Source organism: Mirounga leonina, unplaced genomic scaffold (genome assembly GCF_011800145.1).
Source record: "Mirounga leonina isolate KUSES-001 unplaced genomic scaffold, KU_Mleo_1.0 Mir_126, whole genome shotgun sequence".
Classification (NCBI taxonomy): Eukaryota; Metazoa; Chordata; class Mammalia; order Carnivora; family Phocidae; genus Mirounga; species Mirounga leonina.
Genome location: NW_023270314.1, coordinates 2182583 through 2204978, shown reverse-complemented (window position 1 = coordinate 2204978; position 22396 = coordinate 2182583). Strand labels below are relative to the sequence as shown.

At 37.6% G+C, this 22396-nt stretch overlaps 1 protein-coding gene across 1 annotated transcript in view; it reads right to left on the bottom strand.

Annotated features, from left to right (window-relative positions):
• LIN7A (lin-7 homolog A, crumbs cell polarity complex component) overlaps positions 1–22396 on the bottom strand; it is a 113421-nt gene that overhangs the window by 67140 nt on the left and 23885 nt on the right. The window contains exon 2 of the mRNA XM_035002068.1: positions 11570–11688. Coding sequence (XP_034857959.1) covers positions 11570–11688 — 119 coding nt within the window. The remainder of the gene's footprint in view (positions 1–11569; positions 11689–22396) is intronic.

The following is a 22396-nucleotide window of genomic DNA, read 5'->3' as shown; positions in this document are numbered from 1 at the left end:
GATGACTGCAACAAGATACTATTTTAGTATATTCAGTTAGTGTAAGTTTAAAAGTCTCCCATGCCAAGTTGGAGGTAATGTGGATGACACAACTTCTATATTGCTTGTTGGGCTATAAACCAGAGCAACCAAGCTTAAAAATTGTTTGGCATTATTTCTTCAAGTTGAATATTTTTTACACCTTATGATCCAGAAATTCCAGATCTAGATATGAACCCAAAAGAAGTCTTGGTCATGTGACAAGAAATGCATGTATGTTAAGAGCAGCACCTGGAAACAATTTAAATGGTCATCAGTGAGAGAGTGAATTAATAAATGGCAGTATATTTACACAATGGAATATCACACAACAGTCAAAATAAGTGAACTACAGTAACACAATAAAGTATGATTGAATCTTAGGGGTATGATATTAAGTGAAAAAAGGACATCCCCAAAGATTTCAGCAGCATGATACCTTTTTATAATATTTTAAACAAATACAATTAAAATAAATATATTTGAGGGGTGCCTGGGTGGCTCAGTTGGTTGAGCATCTGCCTTCAGCTCAGGTCATATTCTCGGGATCTAGGATGGAGCCCCTTCTTGAGCCCCGGATCAGGCTCCCTGCTCAGTGGGGAGTCTGCTTCTGCCTCTCTCCCTGCCTCGCCCCCCACCAGCTCATGCTCACTTGCTCTCTCTCTCAAATAAATAAATAAAATCTTAAAAAATGAAATAAATATATTTGAGGAAAATACACAAGCACTCAGACTATATAAAAAACAAGGAAACGATGAATACAAGATGTCGTGGTCAGTAGTCAGCCCTAAATCTTGTATGAAAGAAAAAGGGAAGGAAGGAGGGAAAGAAGGAAGGGAGGGAGGAGGTTAATGATAACCTTGCATATATTCGAATTATAAGTGATACTAATGTGCAAATCACACCCAAGGGATAATAGCAAGCAGCTTAAAAATGACAATTTGTAATTTAACATTCACTTAAGATGGCTTGTACAATGGACTTGTCTACACTACACATATATGGGCAATACTGAAGCAAGGAAAGCTTAAATGACTTGTTCACTGAAAAAAAAAATTGTCATCCATGGTGCCAAAAATAGAAGTTCTGATTTCCAGTCCTATGATCTCAAGAGAAGACAGGATGTTCACTTTATCTGACTGATATAAAATACAACTTCTCAGAGGACTCTATTATTTTGAACGACTATGTAAGTACATACAATTACAAGCTTCTAGAAATATGAACTGTTTATTTTATCATTTGTTACAGCAAATAGAAAGCCTGAGCTGAGTATTTACCCAACAGTGAATGCTAACAGTCCTCAGAGTCATTATGGGCTGTTTGTGAGGGTCTGTTTAGACATCTTCAAGATCAATGACCCATTAGTGCAATTACAGCCTCTGATGGTTCCTGCCATACAGACCCCGTTCCTGCTACCAGAAAGTGACATGTTGATGTTACAAACACTCCTCACATTGTTACAAATGTGTTTTCCTGAGAGAGCTGCAGAAATATAACTTAGTTTAAAAATTGTTTCCCATGAGTTAGTCATTCTGTTTTTGCAATTTCCTGTGATAAAATTATAATTATATTCTTCGAAAAACTCAATGAGTACATTTATTTTTCTCATTATTTTTATCAGTTTAAAAATTTGCATCGTATCTGTCTTCCCTACCCCAGTAATACACAGCCTCACATAGTCACATATTCCTACCATCCATACATGCTCAGCCTTATATAATTCCATGTCGTTTATGTGAAGAAAAACATAGGTTACTTGCTATGTAATTACAGATTTATAGAATTGGAAGGATCTTAGAGATGGAGACCAACTAGTCAAGTAGTGTATCTCAACTGATACCAGAATCCTTTATTAGGGAGTAGTCTTCATTCTCTGAGAAGTGGAGTAGGAGGATATATCATGGGCCCTTTTGAGAATCTGATAAAGTTATGGTGTTATCCCAAGAAAAATACAGCCACCATAACTTTATCAGATTCTCAAAAGGGCCCATAACGTAAAAAATACGTTCCATTTTTTGCTTTTGACACTGAGTTATTTTATTAAGATTATGTGACTCTTTTTTTTTTTTTGTAAAAATTAATGGCTGCTTCCTGGAAAAGAATTAATCAAATTAACCAAATCATATAAAAGAAGAAAATTCTGTGTCTGCTTAAAATATATTTCAATGAGAAGCCTGTTTGATTTGGAAGAAGTCAAAGTTTGGGGTGATCTTTTACATGGAAATATTTATGTCACTTTTAGTATTCAATCAATTTTGAATCTGTTTTAATACCAGCAAGGGCTCAAAGTTGCAGCCCACATCACTTTCAAAAGCAAACAGAATTAAACTCTCTTATGGCAGAACAGGCTTGTGTCAAGACACCTGAACTTTCTTCAAGACACTTCAAGTTGAATTTAGGCCCTACCAAATCCCGTGTCCTCGAGGCAAATAAAGTTATTTTTAGAAAGGTTGGCATCAACAATGCAGCCTCTGTCAGGAAAGAAAGACGTCTGAAATCTTTTTTCAATTTAAATCATCTAAGCAGAAATAACTTTTAAAAGAGTTTTGCAGTCTTTCCAGTTGCTATAGTTCTTTCCCATGGTTAAACTGACAAGGCTTTCTCATTTTCAACTCCCTTTCCCCTCACAGATATCCCTCCTTCAGCTCTGGAAAGGTCACAAGTTTTCAGCTCTAATTTCTCCTTCCAAAATGGCAGACATTTCTAGCAGCAATCACAGTGAATCTGGAATCTGATGACTAGCTTCCTTCTTACAGCCATTTTAGATTTTACTACAAGAAAGTCTAGCCACAAATGAACCTCCCTTGTCAAACTGTTCTAAGATACAAGGAAAAATAAATCAGATACTTAAAAAAATGAATAAATAAAGTGAAATTTCTGACCCAAGTTCAACAAAGTGCATTAACACTTATCCTCCGGAAAGCCAAAAAAAAAAAAAAAAAAAAAAACCCCAAAAAACTCTTGACAGTAAAAAGCACACAGTTTGCTCTATTTCTAAATAAAACTTTAAAAAATATAGAAGTTCTAGGATATGGCTTTGAAAATATTGGACCACTTTTCACAGAGGAGGCAAGGCATCTTTTAGGATAATCATCAGAGTCTTCGACACTAATGCATGCTGATGTTGAAAAGTAGTAAGTCTTCATAAAAAGTGAAACTCCCTATGTATTCCACATGTACACTGAGTATGAAGAATTTTCTTCCATTAGGAGTTTTGCAGAGCAAAGAAACTTTTTACCGTTGGAACTTGGTCTTTAAAGTATCCATGGGGTAACACACACACACACACACACAGACACACACACACAGAGGGACTTCAGTAGGACCATCAGCACTCACAGGATAGACAAAAATCAGAGCTTTACTGAAACAATCATAGTTTTCATCAATTGCATGCCAAGCAGGAACAGCACAGCTGCTATTTTCACCATAACTGGCTTCAAAAGATTAGCAAAATGTCAGAGTTCAGAAGTAGGTTATACCAAACGAACAGAGGCATTCTTTTAGATTTTTATTGTTCTTGTAGTTCTGAGCAACCCACCAGCTCAAACATTTCTAGAGTACCTGATTTGATCAAACTTTCCCCAATTATTTATGGTTCCTTTTGCTTGGAGACATGTCAAGACACGCTGGGGAAAATGTAAGTTTTGGTAAAGAAAATAAAAATCCTCTAATGTGCGATGTATTTTCAGGATGCTCAGAAATAAGCTTTATTGACTTCATGCTCTTCTTGGCAGGAAACTTATCACACAAGAAACAATCTAGCTTTATGTCCTATCACATTTGGCAGTGCAAATAAAATCAAGGGAAATGTAAGAGCCATCAAGCTTTCTTTCTTTTGTCATCTGCCACTTGAGCTAAATTCAATATGAACAGAAAGAGATATGTGCAAACATATGTCAGACACATTTTTGTTAATTCCCATGAATGTAATACTATTCTAGATGCCATTATATAACAGATTGATAATTTTACATAATGAATCCATGCCATTCTATCCATGTTTAAAGTAAAACATTAAAAACATATTTTGCCATAAAACTTTTGCACATAAATGGAAGGGAACAAAAATAAGGCATATAATATAAATTCTATAATTTATATATATTTATATGGAAGTATATAAATATACATTATTAACGCATATAAACATATTTGCTTTTACTTCACCTACAACATGAAGTTTATATGTGACATTAAGTTAAAAACTCTTGTGCAAAAATGATCTGAAATATGACCATCTAACCTCTGCTATTGTTATAGGAAGCTTCTTATATTGTAAGTGAGCTCATTGCTGGTTATTGCTAGTTAACTGAAATCTGCTTTTCACCCAGTGGTCCACATTGGTTACTTCCCTTTCACTTTATCTTACCAAATAATAAATGACAAATATATTACCTACTATTTTTTTCTTTTGTGGTTAACTATCACCAAGTCCTTAACTTTTTGTAAAATGACAAGGTTTCCAGATTCCTTACTATACTGGTTTATTCTAAAACCACTCCAGATTGTCAACATCCTTAAAATGTGATCTTCCTATTGAGAAAAAAATTCTTCATTTGTTTGGGTGACTGATAACTACAGAACCATTATTCTCTGTATTTATAACTAATATTTCTATTAGAACACAGTAAAATGTTATTGTATTGTCACTAAAACCACTGAATTTTTCACCAGAGTAGCTACCATTTTGTAACTACTTCCTCTTTTAGCTAGGCACTGTGTTAGTCAAGGTATTTTATCCTTTTTAATCTCATTTGATTTAACCTTCCCAAAAGCCCCATAAAATTATTATTGTCTTATTTTATGTTAAAAAAACAAGGATACACAAAACCAAGAGCATAGAAGTTAAGTAAAGAGCACAAGCTCATATAATTAAATGGCTAAGCAAGGATTTGAGTCCAGGTTGTCAGAATTCGTTGTCGGTGCTCTTTATGACTCCATGTTCTTGCCATTTTTCCAATACACAATGCTAAGCCATGATTCCACATTAGCCTGCCGCCCTTCCTTCCTTCCTTCCTTTTTCTTCCTTTCTTGTTTGCTTCCTTCCCTCTCCCTCTCTGCTTTCTACCTTCCTTCCCTTCCACTCTCCCTTCCTCCCACTCTCTTTTCTCCTCCTATGTAGCCTTACTTCACCTGATCTTGTCAGTATTGATCCATGTATGTGTTTTCTTAAGCTAATTATAAATCTGTATTCTGTCATACCACCCACCCTTAGTTTTCTCATAAAGCTGATTACATTTACTGTCCACATTTTCATCCACACAGTAGATTAAGATGTACAGAACAGCACCAAAAACAAACATGTGTGTCACAATGGTATGTCCCATATGGTTGTAGCATTAGGGTACAATGTTCAATTTATTTTGTTTCATGACTAACACTGGGACAATGAATATGTCTATTAGTCTTATGGGTTTTCTTAAATCTAGCCTATAGAAACTAACACTTCTCTTCCCATCTATTTTTCATGTCCTGACTTACCAAAACACTCTACCTAGTGATAATTTGGGAGTCTACTCTTTAATTACAATAGCATCCTCTGATCATGTAATTATTGGATGCCAGACTCTGTGCTATGTGACTTTACATATATGATCTCTAATTACATGAATCACTTCAAGACTGATGGCATCATTCCATTATTTAAAATTGACAAATTGAGGCGCCTGGGTGGCTCAGTCGTTAAGCGTCTGCCTTCGGCTCAGGTCATGATCCCAGGGTCCTGGGATCGAGCCCCGCGTCGGGCTCTCTGCACGGCGGGGAGCCTGCTTCTCCCTCTCTCACTCCGCCTGCTTGTGTTCCCTCTCTCACTGTCTCTCTCTGTCAAATAAATAAATTAAAAAAATCTTTAAAATTGACAAAATATTAGAGAGGTCTGAAATGAGTAGCCAAGTTGGGATTTAAACATTGGTTGACTTGACTACAACACTGCTCTAACGGTGTTGCTACCCACCCCCCCCCCCCCCCCCCGCCCCATCTGACAGATGCCTCACAGTGACATTTCACACATTACTGGTGGGAGGCACTATGATGATAATTCCTAATCTATAGATCCTTCCAGGGAAAGACTCTCACTGGGGACTAAGAGCGATTGAATAGCAGACTGTAAGCCAAGTGGCTTACAACTTTAAGTATATAAAACAAAGAAACCCCTTTATAAAGCAACAGTGTAAGACTTAGATGGGGTGGGAGGTGGTGCTGGAGGGTTAACGAGCTCCATCCTCAGGGAGAAAAAAAAATGAGAATAGGAGCAAATGGAAAATAACCTAGAAGCAAAATCTATGGACTAAGTATCTCAATTTTTAAAATTTATGAGCCACCCAATGGGCATGGGTACTTATATTGGTTATCAATTTCATATAGTTTTAAAAAGATTTACCATAGCTTACTGAAAATAACAACATAGACTTTAGAAATTAATTTTGTGTTACAGCAGTTAAAGGGTTGCTTGCTACTGCTTATAACTTATCCAAGCTAAATTTGGCTTGATGGTTGTGTATTATCAGTCAGGATGGCTTGAATTATGTTGTGGTACCATAACCCCAATATCCTGGAGGCTTAGAGTAACAAAGGTGTATTTCTTGCTCAGGCTATATGTTTGTAAAAGCTTGGCTAAAGCCTGTACTTCTCATTTTCTCCCTCTGCAGCCCAGGCTGATTGATCATTTATCAGGTAAAACATCACTAGTCACGTGGCAAAGGGGAAGGAACACAGCATATCACGTACTGATTCAAAGGCTTCACCAAGGCGGTGGCACACATCATTTCCACTCACATTTTCCTCACCGAGCAGTTGTTATAACCACATCCTGCTTTAAGGAGTTTGGGGAAATCCAACTGTAACATGTGCTAAGAAGTAGAGGAGAACGGGAATGTTTTCCAACAATCCTACTGACTATCACAGAATGATTCCATATGGAGTTGGATTATTTTCTTAATCTACAGTTCTACTACATGAGAGCATACCAACACACAGCATCTGGTGATTGGCCAAGGAAGGCAGTTTTTGGTGACAGTCATTCGGTTCTGCATTTTTGGTTCACACATGCATATGATAGTCATAAATATGGGAGCAAGTCCCTGCCACGGACCGCTCCCAGCAGCACATCAAACACCAGATCAATGAGCACATCACCCTGGAAAGCAGGAAGCCTGAATGTTGTAAAACTTGGAAGATGATGATGGTAAATAAATTCATTGTTTTTTTTTATTATTTTAGTTTCAGAAAGAGTTTCTTTGAACTTTGTTGCAGAAATTGGATGTCCTCTTAAAATATGACCACTCATATACTATTGATTTCTTTCTCTGAGGCACAAAGAACAGGAAGTGTCAGGACAAAGTTCGTCTCTTGGCAATCGAGCTATGTGAACTCAATTCAAGTTCACCCTTCAATTCTCATGGGAAATTCTCTTATCAGAAGTCAACGTTTTATAATCCCTATATTTCAACCCATATATTTCCTTATATTTCAATTTATAAACTTAGGTCATGCAATAATAGAGTGAGGAACTAAATAATATTTAGTAGAGTGAGGAACTAAAACTTGAAGAAGCCACTTAAAATTACAGAAATGGTCCTTACTGGGAATATCAGTACCATAAAATTTTTTTATTTCATCTCCCATTCAAAAAGTTCTGTGAACTTTTCTCTTGTCAGCTGGTACCTCTCACTACGGAAGAGCAGCATCATGTGTCAGTCCATTTATCTGCCATGTACTGCAAAATTATTTGGCCAGAATTGGTACAATTTAATTATTAATCAGGTCCTTTTAAGATCCTTCAGCATAAAACACAACATTAAGGTAAGTATTGCCAACTACTATCTGTATTGTGTGACTAAAGCTGTGTGCGGATTGGCATTCAAGTGAAACTTATTTATTAATAGATCAGTGCCTTTTTTAGTTATATACATAAATGGTCTTGCTTCAGTCCTGAGCTCAACATGATTTTGTTCATCTTTCTTAGAGATTACAGAAGAATAGTTAAGGACAGAAAACATCGAATCTCTTTTAATCATTCATTTTCAGCAAAAAACAAAATAAAATTTCATGAAACCATTCTTCCCATATAAGTGCTGCCCATAGGCTAAGAGCTGATTCAGTGGTTGCATCCAAATGTAAAGCAAAATATGGGATTGCAACAGTAACCACTGTTATACTTGTGTAAGGCAATTTTAAATATTGGCAATTGATTGTCCTTCATTTTTTTAGCATAATTTAGGCTTTACAGTCTTGTTGACAATGACCTGTGCCTGTTTTTGCTCTGGTAAGTGCAACTAAGGATGATGCCCCTATAGTTCTTTGTCTTTTCTCTACCTGTCATGACAAATTCATAATTTTCACACTGGAAAGTATTAACTATCAAATATTCCTGAAAAATCAAAGAATTTAACCACAGAGATTCTGAGCATAATTTGAATAAGAAACCATAACTTCAAAGATTTCATGCCAGCATAATAGTCAGGACCCAAGAGACCAGGAGGGAAAGGATCCTTGACTCAAAACACTTTAATTTTCGGAGATTTGTTGTTGTACATCGTCATACTTCCCAGCTGCCCTTTTCTTTCCTGGCTTGTGGATTCACCTGTCTGGGAACATGGGTTCATATTTTACATTTGTATTGAAGAACTTTTTACTAGATGGAGATACAATATTCTTCTATGATTCAGAATTGTTGAAGACATATTGCTATTTTTACCATTACTTCCCAGTTAATGTAGAGTGACATAATGAGAATAACGAGGAACATTCCAAACTTAAATATGAACAATATCATAAAACTTGTGTGGAATGTGAGTCAAGATGAAGTGATGAAAACAACTTTCTGTATAACATGCATTGCCCTTAAGGACAAAACTATTATAAGGACATTACTATGAACCTAAAATCAATCTTATGAGTCCAGATTTATAAAATGTAAGGCAGACAAATTATATCATCTGTTTCCCTCTGAAATTGCTGGACTGCCCATAGTTCAGTTATAGATTTACATGGATCACTAATGATACACACAGAACACTTTACCACAGACAGGGTTTGGAAGATATATTTATAATGCCAATACAATGTCTTAATATTTATTTTCTTTTTTACTTTTATTCTCTGTTTCCTTAGCAAATTCTTTAAAGAAAAAGGCCTGTGCATTTATTTGAACAGACAGTCATACCACATTTACATCTCCAGACCCAACTTCTCCCCCAACCTCCAGACTCAGACTCTACTTGGATGTCTGAAATGCATCATCAACTTACTCTTGTCTACAACAGAGCTCTTGGACAGTCCAAATTTGGTCCATTTGCTAAGATTCCTATCTCATTATGTAACCATTCATCCAATTGTTCAAGCTGAAACCTAAAAGGCAATAGAGACTTGTATCTCTCTGCCATGTACCCAAAGCACGAACAATTCCTGTTGACTTTACTCTCAAAAAGCACACATGGAACCCGAGGACTTCCCACGACTTACACTGTTGACCCTGCAAGTTGCCATCATCTAGTCTCTCACCTGATCTCTCATTACTTGGTTCCTGCATTCTCTTGTTTCTTCTCTTGCCCACACATTTGTATTCTCTCACAGCAGGCAGAAGGAGCTTTTAAAAATCTAATCAGGTCAGGGCAAAACTCTCCAAGGGCTTTCCCCCATGCTTAGACTGAAATCCACTGTCCCAACCATGGCATGCGAGGCCTTACATGATCTGCTCTCTGGCTGCCTCGGGGAAGTCTACCTTGCTTATTTTACTGCAGACAGTCTGGCTTTTAGGATATTCCTTCCATGGACTAAGATCATTCTTCGTTTTTGCATCTGTGGTCTCTTCTGCCTGGAAAACTATACCCCACTTATAATTGTGAGATGTTCCCTTACTTCAGTTAGGTTATTTTCTTACCACCCCAGCTTAATAGAGCTTTACTCCTACTTCCCCTAACCCTGCTTTATTTATTTCCACGGTTTTGTCACCCTCTGACATTGTATTGCATATTTATTTAATCATATTCTCACTGGGATGTAAATACCACGAAAGTAGAGACTTTGCATTGATCATATGCCATATTCCCAGTGAGCAGAGTTATATATTTGATGTGTCCTATCATTCAGTTAGTTCTGTGGAAAGTAAAAGAGATGATAGGATATCTAAAAATGAAAAATAAGCCATCAAATCTCAGAGGAGTAGCACTCTGTGAAGGAAGAAAAGAGTGTATAGGGGACCTAACCTTGATCTACAGAGTGACTACAGGAATTTAACTGAGAGTGGCCCACGGGGTTTCCACATATCTATTCCTTTCCCACTGGGCAACTGGTGGCCGAGAACTCATACACTTTGAGAAATTTCCTTTCAGCCTTTGGTTAAATTCATAGTTTTGAACTTAGAGACACAATTATGGTTATATACTTAAGCTGTGTTCATTATAAACAAAAATTAAATATGGAACAACTTCACCTGATAAAGATTTAGCACAAGCCCAGTCTAAGTCAAATCTCAGCAAAATCTAAATTGTAACCACACTGGATAGGCTATAGTTTAAATTTGTAGTGAAAGAGGTTTTGTATGTCTCTATCTTAGTCACCTAGGTCTTTCCCATGCAGTAACTACTCATATATTAGCATTGCTGAAGTAAAAATAAGTGCATTAGCTACAGGTAGAATTGCAAGGAGGAAGGGAAGTTGATAACAAGTATTCCTTGTCAAGTGTATGTCCTCCACTAGAGAACAAACTCTCCAGGTAATCACTGGGTTCAACTAGCTTTGGAGAGGATAACAGTAGATAATTCATTATTGGGGACTTCTAGCAGAGCAAATATGCTGGATTTATGGACTCTAGGTTCTCAGTAATGAATTATTACTTAGTACCTGATGGGGAAGAAATGATGGGCTTACTTAATATTATTTTATTCAAAAAACAATATGGCATATACATCCCAAATGAACTCTACTGTAACCAATTAAATTCATTAGTGGACTAGTCAATTCCACCACAAGTCAATACAAAATTCAGTCATTTCTACACACTTGTTTTACATTAGGCTTCTTGCACCCACTAGTGAGGAAAGCATTACAAAGATTTGTTAGAAGGGCGTATCAGTCTGTTCAGAGATTTTCCATTATTGCACTAGACAGCAATGTTTGGATGACTATAACATTAGTCTGTAGGAGGTTACTCTTCCAGATTTATCTAAGATTCAGTTGAGTGTTCTTTTAAGAAAAGCTCAACCCTCATGAATTATGACTATTTTGAGTTGAATTTCCATATGACTTCATGTGGCCACTAAATAACTGAGACTACAAGCAAGTAAGAATTACCTGCCGAGGCAGTGACCTCCACTGGTACTATAAGGTCAATATTCGGTTTTAAAAGAATGTATAAATCCCGACTGGATCTAATTTAAGAATTTAGCAGACTAAATCATACTTTATCATCTGTCCAAGCAGCTAAAAACAGAAAGCTTAGATGTAGCTCCAGTCTTAACTATTCAACTGTTTGTGTGGAAAATTCACGTTTTCTCTTCAGAAGACAGATGGCTAAATATAAGGGATTAAAATTTTAGTGTCATACCTCTCGAATAGCAGTACAAAACTCACTCTGAAGCACTTTTTTGAGGGATTGTAGCTTGTGCACTGGTACTTCTCCAGATTCCTGTAGTTTTTCCAATAATTCAATTGCTCTGGCAACATCTGAAAAGAAAAATCAAAATAGAGAGATCTAGAGTCAACCATATCTCATCAGCAAAGTACTATCATTCCAGTTGAATGGTGCAATGAAAAATAAGTGGTGCAAAGTCGCAACTTAAAATTCATAGCTTATTGATCTAAGCTTTTGGTAAAAAGTCATTTTAATTTGTCCTACACAATTCGTCACTAATATGCCTTCTTCGGTGGCATTCCATGTATGTTATTTCTGCCACACAAATCAGTTTGAATATTCTTTCAGGAAAGAAGAGTAGGAGACGTGTCTTTTATTGATACCTCAATAACCAAATAAGTCCTGTCAATTTTACCTCTGAGATGCTGTGTGCAGTCTGACTTTTCCTTTCCCATACTACATTTATCACATCTGCAGTTATACATTTATTAGTGTCATGATTTGATCAATGTGCATTTCTTCCACTTATTGATAAACTCTTATAGGGTAGGAACTTATCTAAGTTTGGTCACCTTTGCATCCCCAGAGTCTGGTATAATACAGTGAATAAATATTTCATGAATTTATTAATTAGCAAATGGGCTCTATCCATTTAACTGCTATTCTATTATTCTAAGCCCTCATCATCATCTCTCCTCTGTTCAAATAGAGTCATTTCTTCTCCTCCAGCCTCTTCATATGGTCCATAAGGTTATCTTCCTAAAGAGCCTGATTGTGTACCTACCTACCAGCTTCTAGGACAGTACCAAGCAAAAGAATTTTCTGTAACAATTAAGTTAAATGTTCCTCCTTTATTTGACAATATCAAAAGTTAATGTATCAAGAAATATTGTCTTTTATACCCATAGCTTTAAAATTCCCAGGGTGGTTTTGTACTGCCAAGAAAAAATGATATGATGAAAGGCCATTTAAAAATACTTAAGGTGATCTCTTCTACCTGTTGTTGTAGTCAATAGCTCAGTGAAGAGTCACATAGGTATTTATGTATAAGATAGAAGGTTTTCAGTTCCTAAGTGATTAGCTCCAGAAAGCATCCCATATTTCTGCCATCAGATTATAAATTCATCCATCCATCCATTCATCCATCCATCCACTAATTTGGGTTCCTATTAGACCAGGCACTAAGTTTAACAAAAAGAATAAGACACACTTCCTTTCTGAACTCACAAATGAGAAGAAGAGAACAGCATTGCTACCTATAATAAAATCATTACCTCCTCAGAATTTAGGTGCAGTTGGCATACCTGTATGTATCTAATCAAAGAAAATAACCAGTAAGTGACTTTAATGGAGACTCTTCCTTGAAGTATTGCCAACTGATTGCCAATTGTGGCCCAAAGAAGCAAAAATCATGAAATCAAAACAACACTGACAGTTTGAAAAGTTTGTCTTTTTTGTACATAAACTGGAAGTTAATGTAGTCAATTGGACAATACCAGCCATATCCACAGTCAGTAAGTTACCAAGCTAAGAATTTTATGCATTTCTAACTGTACAGAAGACTCTACCTAGATGCCCATAGGCATATGGAACTCTCAACATGTTAAAAACTGAGCTCATTAATATTTTTTTTTCTTGGGGGGCATCTGGTGGCTTAGTTATTAAGCGTCTGCCTTCGGTTCCGGTCATGGTCCCAGGGTCCTGGGATCGAGCCCCTCATTGGGCTTCCTGCTCAACAGGAAGCTTGCTTCTCCCTCTCCCACTCCCCCTGCTTGTGTTCCTGCTCTCACTATCTCTCTCTGTCAAATAAATAAATAAAATCTTAAAAAAATATTTTTTTCCTTGAAACCAGCTCTTCTCTTTCCATATTCCACAATTCCATTAATAGCACCCCCATCCAGCTGTCCTCCAAGCTAGACAATGGCATCATCTTTCACATTCACCCCCACATGCAGTTACTCAGCGATGGCTGGAGATTCTATCTCAAATATGCCTTTTGAATGGAGCCCTTTTGCTTGATTACTTCAGAAAAGCCTTTATTATTTTTCACTCATAGTACTGGAACATCTCCCAACTGTTCTTTAAATTAGCTTTTTCTTCCTCATTCCATCCTCCACCTTGCTTCTGGAGTGACTATCCTGAATGATAAACCTCATTATTATCCTCCCCCACATAACACCTTCTCTGGCTTCCCACTGCTTACAAAGTGAAGTTCAGACCATGTAGGGTTACACTCAAGGCCCTTAACAACCAACCTCTTCTGACTCATCTCTAAAAACTCTTCCCTCCCATTCTTATTTTGGACATCCATAATTTTTGTTATTCTAGGATGTGGCACTGAATTCCAACCTGTGTGGCTTTGCACACATCATCCCCTGTTCCTGGAACACAATTAAGTCATTCATCCAGTCATTCATCCAGTAATGCCGTAGCACCATGCTATGCACAGGACACAGTGGTAAAGGATACAGCTGGTTGTTGCCACTTTCATGACATTTATAGGTTCGAGGGGTCACAGACACGCAGTAAAGTGGGCGTGTCCTATAAAAGAATCACTACAGGTTGGTGCATGGATGTATAACAAAGGCATTTATCATCATTCAGGAGGCCAGGAAGGGCCTCTTCATGGAATTAGTAGCTAAGCAGAGTCTTAGGTAGGAGGTGCAGGTTGGGGAAAAGGGGAAGAATGTTCCAGGCAAATCAATGCAGATTGAAGTCTTGTCAAGAGAGTGTGGGGCAGAGAACTGAAAGGAGTTTGGTATGGCTCAAGTTGAAACTATGGCAAAAGTAGGAGAGAAATCACATCATGGAAGGTGTCTTAAATCATGGGGTAAGACTTGGCTTAATAATATCTCCTTAGACATGTCTTTCCTGATTCTCCAAGGCAGATTAAGTTCCCATAGTTCTCTTTTCACTCATCCACTGTAATAATTACTACTCTCTGCTATGCCTCTGTTTGCATGTATATCTCCCTCCTTTACCCTTGCAAATCTATAAACTTCTTTAGGTGTCAGGAACAATATCTTATTTGCCATTGTATCCATGGATCAATGCAGAGTACTTGACAAATATGAGAAGTTTAATACACACTTACTGAATAAGTAATAGATTAATTAATGAAACTAACTCAGGAAAGCAGGGGTTAGAGGTTTGTGTCTAGATAGACGCATAACTCCTCAAGAGACTAGATCTCCTTGGTCAAGACTGGCGTGGACCTGGTGTGGGAGACGGAGGCAAGCCTGCATCTGTAGGCTAAAGGCCACTGTGTAACCACACTGAGGGAAGGTCAGAAAAGCTGAAAATGACCCCAACCTGAATACTCAGGAATTCCCAACCTTGGCTGCACATTATAATTAGCTGGGATACATTTGAAAATTATCAATGCCTGAGACCCCCCTGACCCCACCCGCCCCCCAGATTAAACCAGAATATTCAGAACACTGGTTCTCAACCTTGGATGTAGACTGGTATCACTTAGCGAGTTGTAAAAACCACAGATGCTTGGGTCCCGACCCCAGAGATTCTGATGTGATTGGCACAGTGTGGGGCCTGGGCATGGTGCTTTCAAAAACCCTCCAGGTGATGCTAAAGTGCAGCCAAGATTGAGAACCACTGGTCTACTTGGCATGGGTATTTTTATAGCCCCTATGTGATTCTAATGTGCAGCCAGGGTTGAAAAGCTCTGATACAGATTAATGGCTCTAAACCATGAAGGTGCTTAACAATCACCTGGGGGAAGTTATTAAAACATATGTTCCTGACCTTTCACCCCCACTCTAGAGAGGTTAATTCAGAAGGCGTGAAAATAAGGCCCAGGAATAGGCCTTTTAAACAAACAATTCAAGTGATTCCGAAGTTGTTGGTTCACAGACCCCATTTGTTGAGAAAGTAAATAAAATGATGTTTCAGGTTCCTATCGGTCCCAGCATTCCAGGAATCCTCACATTTCCATTATTCTTTAATACCCTGTGTAACACTGAATAGGGTTTTTCCAGGAGTCCCCGAATGACTGGTAAAAGCTCACGAATGAAATTAATTAGTGTTAAGTACCACCCCATTCTAAAACAGTGTTCCCAATAAAGGCTGTCTTTAGAATCACCTGCGGAGTTTTCAAACCAGCCTGCTACCCAACACTAATTAAATCAAAATCTCCAAGACTGGGATCCAGTCATCAGGACTTTTGTTTGTTTGTTTAAGCTTTCAGATGATTCCTATGACCATTCAAGGCTAAGAAATATTATTCAAAAAAAAGCCATCAAGGAAACCAGTCACATCCCATTAAAAGCTGGTCCAGCCCTATTACATTACACCATAGACCTTTTCCAGTCCTTATTAAGAGGTAATTGTGAGAGGAAAGAAAACTCATGGAGAAGTGTTACGTCATTAACTTGGGTCAGAATACTAAGTCTTTGCTTCCCTTCTATCCAATGAGGAGTGTTCCCAGTAGAACCAATGGTAGCTGCTGGGGGTGCCTGCAAGAAGGGAGACTAGAATCTTTCCTGGTTGTACAAACAGGACTAATGGACTTGGTGGCCTTCCTGCCCTCTATGTCTATCTGATCAGAGGGAGAGAATTGGAAAGCAGAGCCCACTGGAGCCTGAGCCATCTTGCTGGAACCCACCCAAGAGAATCGAGCAGGATGAGGTCATGGGATATACAGCAGTTGGTAAAAGTCAAAAGAGGTCTAAGGACCAAAAGTTGGAGAAATCAGGTCCCACCAGCCCAGACCTGGCTAGTGCTGCAAAGAGTTGGTGAGTAATAAACTGGATATGAGACTGGAGTTTTCAATGGAATTCTGATTCCCTTTAGCTCCGTAAAAGTACCAGAAACCTGCAAAGCCAGGATCTGGAAGGGAGCAAAAGAAGGCTCGGAGTCAGCAAAATACTTGTTCTTAAAACCACTACAATAATGTGCATACTTTATTTATGTGTCCCCTCAAGGTTCTTATTCAGAACCTCCTTGCACTTATTTCATGAAACTATTCTACCAAATTTGGTTACTAATATAGAAGTTTGGGTTTGGTAGTTTAGCTCAGCCTATGAGGAATATTAGATAAGGACTGGGAAGGCTGCCAGACAAACAATGAAAACAAGAAGATCTCAGAATATTTTCCTGAAACCGACGACTCCTCCTCTGGCCTGCCAACTCTCAGATTCATCCCTCTACGTAGCATTTATGCCATTATCTAAGGAAATGCTGGGGTATTATCCTTCCCCCTCGCTCTTTCTCACATCCTGGATTTTGTTAATCCTCACTTCTTTATTTTAATATATATTACTAATATAATTTTTACTGAAATATAATTAACATACAATGTGATATTGGTTTCAGGCATACAACATCCTGATTCAATAATTCTATACACTATTCAGTGCTCATTGCAGTAAGTGTAATTAACATCTGTCACCAAACAATGTTATTATAATCTTTTCTTCCAGGTATAAAATTTAGTGATTTATCACTTACATACACCCTGTGCTCATCACAAGTGCCCTCCTTGATGTCCATCATCTATTTGACCCATCCCTGCCACCCCTCACCACTTCCCCTCTGGTAACCATCAGTTTGTTAAGAGTCCGTTTCTTGGTTTGCCTCTCTTCCTCCAGCTCCCCGCCATGTTCATTTGTTTTGTTTCTTAAATTCCACATATGAGTGAAATCATATGGTATTTGTCTTTCTCTGACTGACTTACTTCACTTAGCATAATACTCTCGAGATCCAACCACACTGTTGTAAATGGCAAGATTTCATTCCTTTTTATGGCTGAGTGATATTCCAGTGTGTGTGTGTTTGTACACATATATATATCACATCTTCTTTATCCATTCATCAGCTGATGGACATTTGGGCTCTTTCCATAATGTGGCTATTGTAGATAATGCTGCTATAAATATGGGGGTGCATGTAGCCCTTCGAATGAGTGTGTTTGTATCTTTTGGGTAATTACCCAGTAGTGCAATTGCTGAATTGTAGGGTGGTGCTTTTTTAACTTTTTGAAGAGCCTCCACACTGTCTTCCAGAGTGGCTGCACCAGTTTGCATTCCCACCAACAGTTTAAGAGGGTTCCCCTTTCTCTGAATCCTCACCAACATCTGTTGTTTCCTGTGTTGTTAATTTTAGCCATTCATTAATCCTCACTTCTAAAAGCAACAATAACAATAAACATTTAATGCCTATTAAGTAGGGGGCATTGTATGCTAAGAACTTTACATCTTTAACTCATTTTATCCTTACAACAACCTTTATGTGGTAGTAAATATCCACATATTGCAATGAGAAAATGGAAGCTTCTAGAGAGTTTTAAGGACCTCATTAACAAACAAGAGATCTGAGTGTGGAGTCCAGATCTAAGTGATTCTAAACCCTGTGCCTTTTATTTTTATTCCATTCACAGCTTTTCTTTTAGCAGCTTTTGCCTTCAACATTCAGTACTTTTATAATAGCTTTACGCTCTGCAGGCTTTCCTGGTCGGAGGCTGAGCTCTTAATCTTTCCTCCCTCAATAAAGATTAACCCCTATTCCATTTGCCAGTATACCTCTCTCAGGTAGTATTGTCTGATCATCAGAATCACCCGGAGAGCTTTTAAATGGCAGGGAGGAGTGGTTTTCAGTCTTGGCTACCCACTGTTGTCACCTGGGAACACTGGAAAAAAAATAAAACCACATACCTAGATCCTACCTAAATATATTTCTGATTTCATTATTCTGGGGTATGGCCTTGCCATCAGGATCTTCAGAACTCCCCAGTGATTACAATGTGTGGCCATACTGAGAATCACTGATGTGGAATCTCAGCGTACACCCCAGGGATTTTAAATAGCAATGCTAACTTATAGTAGTAATAGCTGTTATATCTAGTATTTAATATGGCACTGATTTAAACATTTTACTCCTTTAACAGCACTATGAGGTAGGTACTATTATTATCCCCATTTTACAGAAAAGGAAACTGTGACCAATAGAGTTAAAATTACTTCCCCAGGGAAACAGTAAGTTGTAGAGTTAAGATTTGAATCTAAGCAATATGGCTGTAGAATCTGGGCTACATTGAGATGTGACTCAGGAATCCATATTCTTAAAATGATTCCCAGCAGCTCTCCGAAGTCGTTAACAGAGATTAAACTAATCTGATCAACAAATCCTTGCTTGAGGGCTGAAAGCAGTGGTTCTCAAATTTTAGTCAACATGAATATTTAACCCTGGACCATTTATTATTAAAAATTGAGATTAAAAAAAAAAAAGATGTTGAGGGTTGAGAATCTGCTTTTGTAATAGTCCTCTCAGATGAGGCTGATGCAGGAAGCAGATCACTGATAGACTCTTCAGGTTACTACTAATAGATAGTTTAATATGTGATCCAGAACAAGGTGAGGTCATCATCTATTCAGTGCTTATTTGCTGTTTTTATATCATTTTGTAAAATCCTCACCAATATATAAAAGAATTATTATTGTTCCACTGTGTAGTTAAAGAAAAATAACAAATAACTAAGGCTCAGAAAGATGAATTATCTGGCTCGAGGCAATACAACTAGTAAATGATAGGGCCAGGATCCAAAACCACATGTGTTTGACTCCAGTGGCCATGCTCTTAGTTATTTCTCTATCCTGCCACAGAAAAGGGATTAGAAATAAAACAATAAAGGTATGGCAAAAAAAAATTTTTAATATAGCATCATGGACCATTGTAAGCTGGGGCAAACAGAGTCATAACACTGCCCAAAGTCCCAGGAGGTAACCTCTCAATGTGTTATGGTATAATCAGTGTGTTAGTACTGATAACATATTTTTTTTAAGATTTTATTTATTTATTTGAGGGAGAGAGAGAGTAAGGGAGAGGGAAAGAGAAGCTGAAGCAGACGCCACACTGAGCACTGAACCCGACCCGGGGCTCAATCCCACAAATCCGAGAGCATGACCTGAGCCAAAACCAAAAGTTGAGCGCTTAACCGACTGAGCTACCCAAGTGCCCCTGATAACATATTTCAATTATTGAAAAATGATCAAATCATCAACTACCTGTTGATAGTAAGATAACCTATTTTGGAAAGATTTCCTTTAAGGTAGGTTGGACATTACAACCCAAAACAAGAAAATATTAAAACTTAAGTGGCATGAGCTTCCAGTGATCTGGAATGATCCAATTACTGTTTTCTTTTTCCTTAATGATGAATTTTTATTAACTTGACTGACATTTAGACTACAGAATCTGACCTATGACTCATCTCCATCTGGAACTTGGATGAAGATGGAGCTGGGTCATTTAAAGCATAGTGTTCACTAATTCCATAAACATATATTGGGTACTGTGGCAAACAATATGAATTATCTACTCTAAAGCCATCTAAAACCCTCATGTCCCTTGCCTTCTACTACAAAAGCTGGAAAGCAAACATACTTCTCTTTCCAGACTCTTGTCATTTGGCCAATTGTTTTAAGTGTAAAGTCACTGGGTACGCTTCTAAGAAGGTTTTTTAAATGGACAAACTGCTGGCATATGCCTTCAGCAAGTTGGTCTTTGCACCCTTCCTCTTTCCCCAGCTTGTGATCATGCAAAGAACCTTCACGTGTTAAGGAAGGTGGAGCAGGAAAAAGAAAGGAGCCCAGCCCTTGATGCCATCACTGAGCTGTTGTACTAGCCTCGAATGTGCAACCCCATGATTCCTGCCTACGAGACAAATACAGGCTTTACTGTTTGGTTTTCTGTGGCTTTGCAACCAGATGCAAGCTAACTGATACACAAGCACATAACTTTAAAGACACTATTCTAAGTTACAGAGCTAAGGTTGATGATACTGAGTCACCTATGGTCCTTTGATTAAGATAGTCTTGGAAAGCCTCTCTGGAAAGGTGACATTTGGAGTGAAACCTGAATGTTCAGAAGGAGCCAGGCTTATGGAAATCCAAAGGAGGGGCATCCAGACAGAGAATAGCAAGGGCAAAGACCCTAAATTGAGGGGTGCAAGTGTACATGTTAGAAGAACAAGCAAAACCAAGGTCAATGCAACATGGTCAATGTCCATGGCTTATGCTTTTTACAGTCAATCTAAGAAACCTTGGATTAACCCAAGGACTTAAAGATTTTCTTCTAAACTTTTTATTATTATTATTATTATTATTATTATTATTATTATTATTATTATTTAAAACATGTATTTATTTATTTAAGATGGGAGGAGGGGGAGAGAGAATCTCAAGCAGACTCCCCACTGACTGGGGAGCTCAACACGGGTTTCGATCTCAAGACCCTGAGACATAACCTGAGCGGAAATCAAGAGTCAAATGTTTAACCAACTGAGCCACCCAGGGGTCCCCCCTTCTATACTTTCTTTTAAAATAATATAGTTTCAGATCTTACATTTATATTTATGGCCCATTTGAGTTGATTTTTCAGCAGAGCATATGGGTATCCAATTTTTATAGTACCATTTATTGAAAGGACTAACCTTTCTTCACTTAGTTCCCAGCACACGTACTGAATATCAATTGGCTATGTATCCGTGAGCCTGCTTCTGAGCTCTATTCTATTTCATTGATCTGTATATTAATACTTACACTAATATCACACTTTCTTGATTACTATATCTTTATAGTAAGTTTTGAAATGAAGTAGTAGTATAAATCCTCCTTGTTCTTGCTTTTCAATTTTGCTACTCTATACCCTCTGCATTTTCATATAAGTTTTATAATAATTATATATAACTAGCTTGTCAGCTTTTCTTTAAAAAAAAGACTGCTGACATTTTAACTAGGATTGTGTCAAATCTATTTGGGAAAAACTAACATCTCTACAATGTTGGGTCTTCCAATACTGTAAACATAGTATGCCATTCCACTTATTTAAATCTTTAATTTCTTTCAGCAGTGTTTTGTAGTTTTTTTGTAAACAATTCTTGTACATGTTTTGTCACATTTGATTCTAAATATTTCATGATTTTGATATTATATTTGATTCTATAAATATTACTGTTTTTTAAATTTTAGTTTCTAATTGCTCACTGTTATTATGTAGAAATACAATTGATATTTTAATGTTAAACTTATATTTTCTCATCTTATGAAAATCAGTTTTAGTAGCTTTTTTGGTAGATTCTGTAGGATTTTCTATATAGACAATCATGTGGTCTGTGAATAAAGACAAAACCCCTCCAGCTTCTACTGGTACCATGTTCAATTTTGAACTTTTATTAAAGGCTCACTCTTCTTTATCTGTCATGTTCTATCTTGTCACCAAGCCTTGTTTTTGTTTTTGTTTTAGACCCTCTTCCTATGCTCTTTGCCAAGTGAATGCCTATTCATGTTTCAGATTTCAGGTCAAACATACCTTCCTCAGTGAAGCTTTTTCTTTTTCTTTTTTTTTTTTTTGCATTTTTTTAATTTATTTTTATTTTTTTTAAAAGATTTTATTTATTTGACAGAGAGAGACACAGCGAGAGAGGGAACACAAGCAGGAGGAGTGGGAGAGGGAGAAGCAGGCTCCCCGCTGAGCAGGGAGCCCGACGTGGGGCTCGATCCCAGGACCCTGGGATCATGACCTTTGAGCCGAAGGCAGACGCTTAACTACTGAGCCACCCAGTCGCCCCTATTTTTTTTTATTTTATTATATTATGTTAATCACCATACATTACATCATTAGTTTTTGATGTAGTGTTCCATGATTCATTGTTTGCATATAACACCCAGTGCTCCATTCAGTAAGTGCCCTCTTTAATACCCATCACCAGGCTAACCCGTCCCCCCACCCCCTCCCCTCTAGAACCCTCAGTTTGTTTCTCAAAGTCCGTAGTCTCTCATGGTTCGT